Source organism: Orycteropus afer, unplaced genomic scaffold, assembly GCF_000298275.1.
Source record: "Orycteropus afer afer isolate SDZICR_OR568_19922 unplaced genomic scaffold, OryAfe1.0 scaffold00035, whole genome shotgun sequence".
Taxonomy (NCBI): Eukaryota; Metazoa; Chordata; class Mammalia; order Tubulidentata; family Orycteropodidae; genus Orycteropus; species Orycteropus afer.
The window spans coordinates 9,875,991-9,888,728 of NW_006921622.1; the positions used below are offsets into that span (position 1 = coordinate 9,875,991).

Genomic DNA, 12,738 nt, shown 5'->3' on the forward strand with positions numbered 1-12,738 from the left:
GAACCCAGGAGAGAGGTGGTGGGTGCTTTGGGAGGAACGGTTGGTGAAAGGGCTGGAGGGAGGCATCATGTTTGGCCTTGCAGTAATAGGCCTTGGGTTACTGCTGTCTTCCTTTTGTGAGATTAGAGGAGGTCAGAACATGTGGTCTCCTTGCCGTTTTTGCAGCCACAAAGGAAGCCTGAATAATTTAAAAAACATTGAAATACTACAAAGCATTTTCTCAGATCACAGTGCTGTAAAATTAGAAATCAACAATAGGAAGCTCAATGGAAAGAGTGCAAACACATGGAAACTGAGTAACACCCTCCTTCAAAACTCTTGGCACTATATACAATAGCAAAAAGATGGGAACAACCTAGATATCCATCAGCAGAAGAATGGATAAGCAAACTGTGGAACATACACACAAAGGAATACTATGCAACACTAAAGAATAATGTAAAATCTTTAAAATACCACATAACATGGATGAACTTGGAGGAGGACATGCTGAGTGAAATAAGTCAATCACAGAACGAGAAATACTGTATTGGTTTGTTTAAAAAGTCAAAGAAAAGTTTATATATGGAAGGAAACTTTCTTTTTTGGTTATTGGAAGGGGAGAGAAGAGGAGGGGAGAGAACACTGCAAAAAAAAAAAAAAAAAAAAAAAAACCTCTTGGGCAATAAAATGAATGAATAATGAAATTAAATTCCTTGACTCAAACAAGGGTGAAAACAAACCATATCAAAATCTTTAGGACACAGCCAAAGCAGTGATTAGAGGGCAGTTTATAGAAGTGAGTTCACATATCAAAAAGGGCCAAAATCAGCAGCTTAATCCAATATCTCCAACAGTTAGTAAAAGACCAGCCAAAAAAAAAAAGCCTACAGTCATTAGAAGAAAAGAAAGAATAACAATTCAAGCAGAAGTAAATGAAACAAAATAGAAAGAAAGGTTGTAGAAAAAATCAAAAAGACTAGAAGTTGATTCTTGGAAAAGATTAATAATATTGGCCAATTTATTAAAAGAAAGAAAGAGAAGATGCAGTTAACACGAATAAGAAATAAAATGGGCGATGTCACAGCAGAACCAGCTGAAATAAAAGGATGCTATAAAGAACTGTACTCCAACAAATTTGAAAACCTAGAAAAAGTGGACAGATTTCTAGAAACACACTACTTCCTAAGCTAACAAAGACTGGGGTAGAAAATTTGGAAAGACCCATGAACACGGAAGAAATTGAACAAGTCATTAAAAAAAACACCTGCCAATAAAAAAGTCCTGGCTGAGATGTTTTACAGCTCAGAAAAAATCTTCCCTTTTTTAAAGGCAGGTAAAATTTTTGATGTATTTTCTTCCAGCCTTTAAATTACTTTAATTATTACAAATTTCTGAAATAATATATTTGCATTTTGTTTTGTTTGCTTAAGATAATGATCTAATTTTCCCTATAGTATAAATCCATTATTCTGGTGGGGTTGTTGTTAGGTGCTGTCCAGTCATCTCTGACTCATAGTGACCGTATGTACGACAGAACAAAACTGCCTGTTTCTGTGACAGCCATGTGATCCCTACTATAGCTGAACCTATTGCTGCATCCACTGTGTCAATCCATCTCATTGAGGGCCTTCCCCTCTTTGATTACTCTCCACTTTACCAAGCGTGACATCCTTCTCTAGAGAATGTTGTCTTCTGGCAACATAACCAAAGTAGGTGAGATGAAGTCTGGCCATTCTCGCTTCCAAGGAGCATTCCAGCTGAAGTTCTTTCAGGACATAAGTTCTTTTAGCAGTCTGTGTTCCGTATAATTTTCAGTAACTTTTTTTTTTTTTTTTTTACATTCAGTCTTAGTTTTTTTTTTGTTTTTTTTTTGTTCTTGTTTTGTTTTTATAAATTTTTTACTGTGATTTGGGTCAAAGTTTACAAAACTAAATTCATTTTCCATACAGCAGTTCATAGACATTTTGTTTCCTGTCACTGATTACAATCCCCATAATCTAACAGCTCTCTTCTCACTTCTTCCCTGTAGTTACCTCTTCCCCATGTCCTTCTTTCCTATGCATTATTACTTCCTGAGCTTGTACCTGTGCAAATACTGCTCTTCTGTTCTCTCATAATTGCTCATTCTAAGGAGTATATCTAACTGGTATAAATGTTTATCCTATATGCCTATATATTGGTTTGGCTGGAAACCACAGGAGTGAGTTCAAATTCAGGCCTGAATGGTAACTAGGGGCTATAGTCTTGGGTTTCACCAGGTTTTATCAGACGAGAAAGCCTTTTCTTTTTTTATGATTTTGAGTTTTGTTCCATATTGTTCTCCCATTCTATCCAGGATCTCCTGCACTGATTGCTTTCTGAGTGGTTGACATTGGTAGCCAGGCACCATCTAGTTTTTCAGGTTTCATGGTCCTATAGGCTGAGGTTCGCATGGTCCACTAGTCTCTTGGACTAATTGTTTCTATTGTCTTTGGTTTTCTTCATTCTTCTTTGCTTTGGATGAGGAGGAGTGTCTGATTTTTTAGAATTATATGATCAAGACTTTCTTCTCAGATAGCTTTAGGTGGACGTGAATTACCAGACTTTCAGTTCACAATTGAGTAAGTTAATTATTTTTACTATCCAGGGGGTCTAAATATTTATATAAATTTGTGTGTTTTCATGAATTTTCATTTTGTTCTGTTAATATAGCAAAATAACCCCCTCTCTTTAAGTATTGAAAATTATTACTCTACATTAATTCACATTTTATAGGCTGTTTTTAAGAAATGATTTATGCATAGTATGTTATAGTGAACATTATAATCCTTCAGGAAATGCTTTTTTTAAGAAAAATTGTGAATATATATATATATATATATATATATATATATTTATATAAATATATATATATACACACACACATATAATAAAGCATTTGCCATTTCAGTATTTTTTACATGTACAATTCAGTGAATCACGTTTGTCATGTTTTGCAACCAACCACCATAGTTTGTTCCCACATTTTTTTCTTCACCTTTAACATAAATGGATACATCTTTATGTATGAAGTGACACCAGAGTTCTATATTATTCATTTACTTTCATGGTTTTCATATATTGCTATATGTACTTTCACACATGTATATATGCATAGTTAGCCTTTTACTCTGTTGTGCTTTCTAAGTTATAAGAGTTTGTCAATTTATGTTTTTTTTTTTTTTTTTTTGGACTCACTCTTAATTTACCCCAGGTCTTTTGCCCTAGAAAAATATAGTAGGGGAAATAGAACATGGATCATAAAGAATTTTGACTAAACCTAGACCCACTGCCATTAAGTAAATTCTGAGTGATAGCAATCCTGTACAACAGATAAGAACTGCCCCATAGATTTTCGAGGCTGAAAATCTTTATGAAAGCAGAGTGCACATCTTCCTACCACAGAGAAGTTGGTGGGTTCTAACCACTGTTCTTTAGTTCATAATTGATTGTTTTAACCACTGTATTATCAGTGCTCCAGACAAAAGATAAAAAGGCTCCTTTATTATCTACATAGGGAAAAAAGGTTGATACCAGGTTTATAGACCATGATCATTTCAACCTCATATATATAGGTTAGATTGTGTAATTAAATTTGTAGGATCTCTGGTGGCATAGTGCCTAAGTCATTTGATTGCTAACCAGAATGCTGATGGTTCAAATGTACCAGCCACTCCTCAGAAGGAAAACTGGGCAATTGACTTCTGTAGAGATACTGCCTTGGAAACCCAAGGAGAAGTCATTATGAATCGGGACTGAGTTGACGCCAATAAGTTTGTTGTTTTTGGTTTAATTAAACTTTAAGTTTGATAAGTACAAAAAGAAAATCTAATGTAAGTTACACCTTTATTTGTACTTTCTTTTCTGTATGCAAAATAACATTCAATGACTGATTGTGCCTTCTAGTCTACTCTCAGTGATCTATAAATACCCCACTACTTAGTGTCTTAGGAGCTCTGGTAGCATAGTGCCTAAAGTATTTGACTGCTAACCAGAAGGCTGGCAGTTCAAACCCACCAGCCACTCCTCAGAAAGAAGATGGGGCGATCTACTTCTGGAGTGATATTGCCTTGGAAACCCAAGGAGGGGTTGCTATGAGTCAGGGCCAACTCGACGGCACATAACAACAACAACAGCAACTTAGTGTTTACATTATACTCCGCAGGGACACTTGATCTTTGTTCCATATGGTAGCTATCAGTGGGGTTTACTCATGAAGCTACACTCAGCTGGTGGTCAGGCTGGGTGATCCAAGATGATCTTACTCTCATGTCTGTGTCTAGGTGCTACCAGCTGTCTCCTGGCCCATCACTATTCTACTCCAAATGTCCTCATTCTCCACCTGGCCTCTCTGTCAGTAAAGTATTGACTAGTTCTTTACATTGTGGCTGAGATCCAGTGGAGGAAAATTAGAAGGCATACAACAGTTCTTAAAAGCTCCAAAAAAATAAAAAATACAAAAACCAAACTCACTGCTGTTGATTCAGTTCGACTAGCAGCCCCTTCGTTGGGTTTCCAAGGCAGCATCTCTACAGAAATAGATTGCCCAACCTTCCTTCTGAGGAGTGGCTGGTGGGTCTTGAATTTATATACTGTTAATTTTTCCTGTTGGTCAAAAGAAGTCATGATGTAACTGAGATTCACGGGAATGGAGAGTAGGACTCCTACTATAGGAGGAGCAGTGAAATCCCATTACAAAGAGTGATGAATATACCGAGGCTTCGTTCCTTGGAGGTCATTATTGTTACGATCTACCACAATAAAAGTAACTTTGGAATGGGAAAGTTTCCTAAGAGATCTGAATAAAAGCCATGTGATAGATTACATTTATTCTTGATATTAGAAAATGTCTTCTATATGTTAACTGGGAATTAAAAGCAAGAAGTGTAACATTGAAGTATTACAGTAAACCATCTCTCTTTAATTTTTGTACTCTTTGTTCTGTTCTGTAGGTGTATAATCAGTTTCTTTCAGGGCAGGTACAGTAATATTAATCTTTGTATTTCTCCAATCCCTTCTCTCATACCTTTGAATAGATAAGCCCTCCCAATGGTTAAATTTAAGTACCATTAGAAGTAAATAGGTTGGAATAACTCTTTAAATACTAGTAAACTTCCCACCCAATACTGGTTCTTAAGCTACTGATTCAAATGACTATGATGTTTTGGTTAAAATTCTTTGACATGAAGTAAAGTTAGGTTCATTAATATTATACGTAATTTCTCATTTAATTGAAAATTCCTTTTTATATTCAACTCATTAGTTTTAGCACTTCATAGGACAGCAGAACTCTAGCTAAGTTTTTTTTGTTGTTGTTGTTATCGATAACCAATTCATCCCTTTTCTGAATAAATCTAGGGTTTCTTGTCTAAGTTTCCATTCCCTGCTCTCTAGGTTCTGCACTGTAGAATTTTGTAGATTCTAGATTGTAATGCATAGTGGTGGAAGATCTTCCACTGTTCAAATGTAATAATGCTCAAACGTGCCACTGAAATTTTCAACTACTTTTAAAAATATGCACAAAATTATTTGGTGTTTTCAACATGAAATAGTTTGTTTTATTAAATACAAATATATCAAATAATCTACAGGCTTCAATTGTGTATGGTAATTTTTTGGATTGGTAAAAAATAAGGAAACTAAAATTATTTTAAAAACAACTTACAGTAGTAGTGTTTATATGTAAAATAACATCACGATCAGAAGGAATGCTGTTTTAATTACTTCCTCATAGATCCAAAAAATCAAAACCAAACTCATGCCATCGAGTCAATTCTGACTCATAGTGACCCCCACTGGATGTCTGAGACTGCAAATCTTTACAGAAGTAGATCACCCCATTTTCCTTCCCTGGAGCGGATGGTGGGTTTGAACCCCTGACCTTCTGGTTTGCAGCCAGATACCTTATTTACTTTCCCACCAAAACAACAACAATTAAAAAAAAAAAACCAAACTCACTGATGTCAAGTCAGATCCGACTCATCGTTACCCCTCCTTGGGTTTCTGGGGTGATACCACCACAGAAGTAGTTTTTCCCACCTTCCTTCCGAGGAGTGGCTGGTGGGTTTGAACCGCCAGCCTTCTGGTTAGGCACTATGCCACCAGACTGAACAATTATAAAAGAGTCTCATCTTTTTTTTTTTTTTTAAATATTTGTGTTACATAAAATAAGGTACTTATTATTATTTTATTGTGATTTGGGTGAAAATAAGCAGAGCAAATTCACTTTCCATACAGCAGTTCACATACACTTTGTCTCATGACATTGACCACGATTTACCACAATGCAACAGTTCCCCTCCTACTTCCTCCTGATAGTTACGTCTTCCCTGTGTCCATCCCTCCATGCACTCCTGCCCTCTGAGCTGTCTCCCTGTGCATAAGGAGCCCTACTTTCTCCCATGATTGTTCTCTTCAAGGAGTGTATCTACCTCAGGTAAATGTTCAGCTCATATGCCTGTCTGTTGTTTGGCTGGAAGCCACAGGCATGCGTTCAGTTCCAGACCTGAGGGGCAGCTAGGGGCCATAGTCTCAGTGGTTCCACCACACTCTATCAGACCAGCAAACCTGGTCCCCTTTTTTGTTTCTCCAAATGATTTTGAGTTTTGTTCCACATTGTTTTCCCTCTCTATCCAGGATATCTTCTGTGTAGATCCCCTTCCAAGTGTTTGACAGTACTAACTGGGCACCATCTAGTTCTTCTGGTCTCGTAGTCATATAGGCTGAGGATTGCGTGGTGTACCAGTCTCTCGGACTCATTGTTTCCATGAATTTTTAGTTTTCTTCATTCTTCTTTGCTCTGGACGAGGAGAGTCCCATCATTGCATCTAGATGACAGCTTGCAAGCTTTTAAGATCCCAATCACTACTTGCCAAAGTAGAAGGTGGAACAGTGTTTTGTGTAGTATGTTATGCCAGTTGAGCTTGATGTCCTCCGTGAAGAGTCTCATCTTTATTGAACACATGGAATGATTTAAATTTAAGTTGTATTTTTTCTATTCATTTTTAGAAATATAAAGAAAAAGACAAACATAAACAAAAACACAAGAAGCAACCTGAACCGTCACCTGCATTAGTTCCATCCTTGACTGTTACTACAGAAAAAGTAAGTGTCATATTTTGTTTTGTATGATAAGTAGTTATGTACTAATTGCTGTCCTTTACATCTAAGAAATATTTTCATTCCTGGTATTCTGATTCCCTCTAACTTTTCCCACTTCTCCAACTCTACATCAGACATTTAGTATTTCCATTTCTTAGTCTTTTATTTTATCACCTGCTTACTCTAAACCCTTATATAAAGAACCTTAAGCAAGGATAAGAAGGGGAGATACATTTGAAATTAAGAACTTTACCTGTTGAGTTCTCTTCACCCATTTGTGATTTTGAATTTTGGGTTCACCATTTATTGAGTTCTTAGGAATTTAACTTCTCTACAGCTAAATCTAATTTACTGTAATGTGAGGAAAATAATGATTGGAATTGAATGAAATAATATTTGTAAAGCAATTATAACAGTATCTGGTTCATAGCATTAATTGAAGCCAATCAGGATTATTATGCAGTACTTAAAAATTATTGTTGTTATATGCCGTCGAGTCAGCCCCGACTCATAGTGACCCCTTCTTGGGTTCACAAGGCGGTATCACTACGGAAGTAGGATTGCCCAACCTTCCTTCTGAATTAGAAATGATAAAACTTTAGTTTAAAATAATATATTTCTTGGTCTTTACAGTCAAATAACAGGAGTCTGGTGGCACAAAGCCTAAGGCATTTGACTACTAACCTGAAGGTTGGCAGTTCATAACCACCAGCCACTCCACAGAAAGAAGACAGGGCAGTCGTACTTCCGTAAAGATTTACCGCCTTGGAAGCACAATGAAGGTTGCTGTGAGTTGGAGTCTACTCAGTGGCAGTGGGTTTTTTTTTTTTAATAGTCAAATTACATGGAGAAAGGAATGTTTTAGCGCATGTGCACTATTGACAAAGTGCATCAATACCCAGTCCATTAAAATCAAATCTATTGATGTTGTGTTGATTCTGGTTCATAGTGACCCTATAGGACAGGGTAGAATTGCCCCATAGGGTTTCCAAGGTTGTAATCTTCATGGAAGCATACTTTCACATCTTCTTCCTGGGAACAGCTGGTTGGTTCAGACTGCTCTCCTTTTATTTAGCACCCAAGCACTTAACTACTATGCATCCCTGCTAGGCTCCTTGTTACATACCCAATTAGAAAATTATAATATGAAAAATGACATAGAAATACTTATTTTTCAATAATTTTATACTGTGATGGTTTATATGTTACTTTTATATTGGAAGCTATGCTGCTGGTATTTCAGATACCAGCGTGATCACCTGTGGTGGACAGCTTTCATCAGGGCTTCCAGACTAAAACAGGCAAGAAAAAAGGACCTGAGGATCTACTTCTGGAAAGTGGCTAATGAAAACTCCACAGATCACAACAGAATATTGTCCGATACTGTGCTGGAAGATGAGTCCCATCAGTTGTACACATAATACACAATGGCCACAAGAGTGGACTTAAGCATACTAAAGACTGTGAAGATGGGGCAGGACCAGGCAATGTTTTGTTCTTTTGTAGGTGGGGTTGACCTAACAGCAGCTAATTATAAAAACAGTATTACAGAGATTATTGCATTTGAAAAATCACATTAAAATAATCTTCATCCTTGCATTTATTCAGAAAATATAAATATATTTGTTAGTGCTAGTTATTGTCCTAATACTGATAGAGGACAAAACAGTAATTTATACCCTTGTGGAAAGTCCCCTCTACTTGGGAGTGTCATACCAAAGACATGTCAGTTATGTAATAGATGGTGGAAAGGGCTTTGGAAAAAAATAGGTAAAACAGAGGAAGGTGGGATTCATGGTGCCAGAATGCAGTGACAAGTGGTATGCTCAGTAGGGTGATTAGTGTTAGCCTAAGCAGAAAAGGTGACTTTTAGGCTGGGACCCTGCTGTGTTTGTGTAGGCAGTTATATATTTATGAGGTTAAAGAGCTTTTCAGGCATAAGCAATAGCTTGTGCAGTGTTCCTATGGTTGTAAGAATTCCTGATGTCTTCTAGTAACAGCAAGGAGGCCAGAGTAGCTGGCACAGAGTTAGCAACAGGGGATTGCAGTAGGTGATAAGGTGGGCAGGGTGAGGCACCAATCATAGGGGCCATATAACCCAGTGTAAGAGCTTTATTTTTTAGCTTGGGTGAAATGAGAAGTATTATGGGGTTCTGAACTGAGAGTAACATGATTTGACATGGATTTTCAAAGGACTTCTAGCTACTTCATTGTGGATAGACTGTAAAGAGTCAAGAATCGAAGCAGAGAGGTCATTAGGAAGTTATTGCAATAATCCAGAGAGAGATGATGCAGCACTGGAGCGGGGAGGTGGTGAGAGGTGATCAGATTTTGTGTACACCTGACTTTCTTATAGATAAAATGAGAGATGTAAGGGGGAAATAGAAGATCTAAAGTTGATTCCGAGGATTTTGCTCTAGATAACTAGAAGGAATAGAGTTGCTGCTAACAAAGATGAGAAAAACTATGGGTGTATAGTTTGAAGGGGAAGATCAGGAATTTAGGTTTGGCTGTTCTATAAGTTTTCTATTGCTTCCAGAACAAATTACTAAAACTTTAGCATTTTTAAATGGGGATTTGAACTGGTTCATTCTGGTTCTGCCCCCTGCTCAGAAATTACCTTTCCACCCCAGATATATTGAATCACAGTCACCTGGGATCTTGTTAATATGTAGATTCTGATTCAGTATATCTATGGTGAAAAGGCAAATTCTCTACAGGGGGTCAAACTGGAATGAAATCAGTTTGAAGCCCTGGTTTAAAAGAATACGTTTATTACCTCACTGTTCTGTAGGCATGGAGCCCTGGTGGAAGCAGTGGTTAAGCAGTGCGCTGCTAGCTGAAAGGGTCAACAGTTGGAACTCTCCAGCCTCTCCATGGTAGAAAAATTTGGCAGTTTCCTTCCGTAAATATTTACAACCATAGAAACCCTCTGGGGCAGCTCTACTCTGACCTATAGAGTCGCTGTAAGTCAGAATCACCTTTACGTAGTAGGATTGTTTTTAGTTTGGTATACTGTAGGCCAGAAATGTGGGTGAGCTCAAGTGGTTCCTGTGTTCTAGGTTTCTCAGGTCATTTGAAAAGATTTTCTAGATGTTTAGATAAAATCTTTAAAAGTAGTGGAGAGTTACTGCTTTAATGGGTACAGAGTTTCTGTTTGTAGTGATAAAATTTTTATAAATAAATAGGATGATATTGAACAACATTATGAATGTAATTAATGCCACCTAATTGTACACTTAAAAATGGTTACAGTGGCAACTTATTCTTTACATGTATTTATAACCAAAAGAAAAGGTCGCTTAGAAGTAAGATGTTAGAGAATAACAAAGAACTAGTGTTAGAGAATAATAGTAACCTCAGTAGCCTATGGTCCTAAGGCAGAAGTCAGAAAATCTATTCTGTCAGGGTCAGTTAGTAAGTATTTTAGACTTTGTAGGCCCATATTGACTTTTCTAGTATTCAACTCTGCTGTTGTAGCACAGAAATTGTCATAGAGAGTACATAAATAAATGGGCGTGGCTGGGTTCAAAGAAAACTTTATTTATGGAAATAGAAACTTGATTTTGTATAATTTTCACGTCATGAAATAGTCTTCTTTTGATTTTTTCCCCCCCACTCATTTAACAATATAAAAACTCATGCTTAGTACTGGATCTGTGGAAAAACAGATGATAGCCTGAGGGCTTGTATTTTGTCAAATCTTCCTTAAAAGTTTGTAATTACTATAACAGTGAAATTTGTTGTGTTGTTAAGTGCCCTTCAGATGGTTCTAACTCACAGGGATCCTATGTACAATAGCACAAAACACTACTAAGTCCTGCACTAGCCTCACATTTGTTGCTGTTTGAGCCCATTGTTGCAGCCATTGTGTCAGTCGTTCTCATTGAGGGTATTTTTGCTGACCCTCTACTTTCAAGCATGATGATGTTCTCCAGGGACTTGTCCCTTCTGATAACATGTCCAAATAAAGTGAATGAAGTCTTGCCATAAGGAACTTTCCGGTTGTACTTCTTCCAAGATAGATTTTTTGCTCTTCTGGCAGTCCATGGTGTGTTCAATATTCTTCGACAGCACTGTGATTCAAAAGCATCGATTCTTCTCCCTTATTCATTGTCCAGCTTTTGCAGGCATGTGAGGTCCCTGAAGATACCATGGCTAGGGTCAGACACGCCTTATTCTTCAAGTGACATCTTTGCACCTTAACACTCTAAACAGGTCTTTAGCAGCACATTTGAGCAATGCAATAAGTTGTTTGATTTCTTGACTGCTGCTTCCATGCTCACTGATTGTGAATCCAAGTAAAATAAAATAATTGACATTTATCATGATGTTGCTTATTGATCCACTTGTGAGGATTTTTGTTTTCTTTACGTTGAGTTATAAGCCATACTTTAGTCTTTATCTTCATCAGTTATCTTCTTCAAATTCTCTTCCCTTTCAGCAAGCAAAGTTTTGTCATCTGCATATTAGAGGTTGTTAATGAGTCTTTCTCACAAGATGCCGTTTTCTTCTTCATGTAGTCCACCTTCTTGGATTCTTTGCTCAGCGTACAGATTGAATAAGTATGGTGAAATAATCAACGATAGTTAAACTTATTTGGTGATAAGGTTTGGAGATAATGGTACTCGTAGCTGTAGGGTTTTAGGGAGAGGGTGGTTTAAAGTCAGGTTTGAGGAACAAGGAAACCTATCTTCCGTATCTAGTTGTACAAGAGGTATGGGAGTAAAAACCCTTTTTCTTCTAGGCAATTCTGAATCATAGTGACTCTATCAGACAGAGTAGAAGTGCCCCTGAGGATTTCTTAGGCTCCAAATCTTTATGGAAGCATACTACTACATCTTTGTCCTGTGGAGAGGCTAGTGGATTTGAGCCACAGATCTTTCACATAGCAGCTGAACACATAAATACTTGAGCCACCAGGGCTTCTTGTAAGACTAAAGTAGCCATTTACTTGAGATTGCTACAGGGCAGGCAGTGTTTTTAGGGCTGTCTAGGTTTAGTCAGCCGAAAGGATTAGGTGAGGAGAGGAAACTCAGGCCCGCCCAGAGTAGCAGGCCGGAAGAGCAGGAGAAAGAGGATAAAAGCCAGGAACTCGGACAGAAGAGCAGTTAGCCCCAGGGTTACAGGTGAGGAGAGACAACACAGTGACACCCAAAGTAGCCAGTGAGAAGAGCAGGAGAAGGGAATTAAAAGCCAGGAAGCAGAGAGAAGAGCAATCAGGCGAAGGGATTAGGTGAGGAGAGGAAACTCAGGCCCGCCCAAAGCAGCAGGACCGGAGAGCCGGAGAAAGGGGATAAAAGCCCGGATCCTGGACAGAGGAACAGTCAGCCCCAGGGACAACTCAGGGACGCACAAAGCAGCAGGGCAGAAAAGCAGGAGAAAGGGGATTAAAAGCCAGGAAGCCAGACAGAGGTACAGTCAGCCACAGGGACCCAGTTGGGGGTGATACGAGAGGTCTCCAAAAGCAAGACAAACTTGTCTGTCGGTTTGTCCTACTATGGTGACATACAGACTTGAGTTTTGAGGCTGAGCCTCTGGTGTTGAAAAACCCAGCGAGATGCACCTGGTGCACAGGTAACAGCCCAGCTTGTAGACTGAGACAGACTAGGAAAAAGGAAGAGGCCGTCCACTTCT

General features: G+C 38.0%; 1 protein-coding gene across 1 annotated transcript in view; it reads left to right on the plus strand.

Annotated features, from left to right (window-relative positions):
• MLLT10 (MLLT10 histone lysine methyltransferase DOT1L cofactor) overlaps positions 1-12,738 on the plus strand; it is a 480,716-nt gene that overhangs the window by 325,959 nt on the left and 142,019 nt on the right. Inside the window, exon 8 of the mRNA XM_042780339.1 lies at positions 7,009-7,104. Coding sequence (XP_042636273.1) covers positions 7,009-7,104 — 96 coding nt within the window. The remainder of the gene's footprint in view (positions 1-7,008; positions 7,105-12,738) is intronic.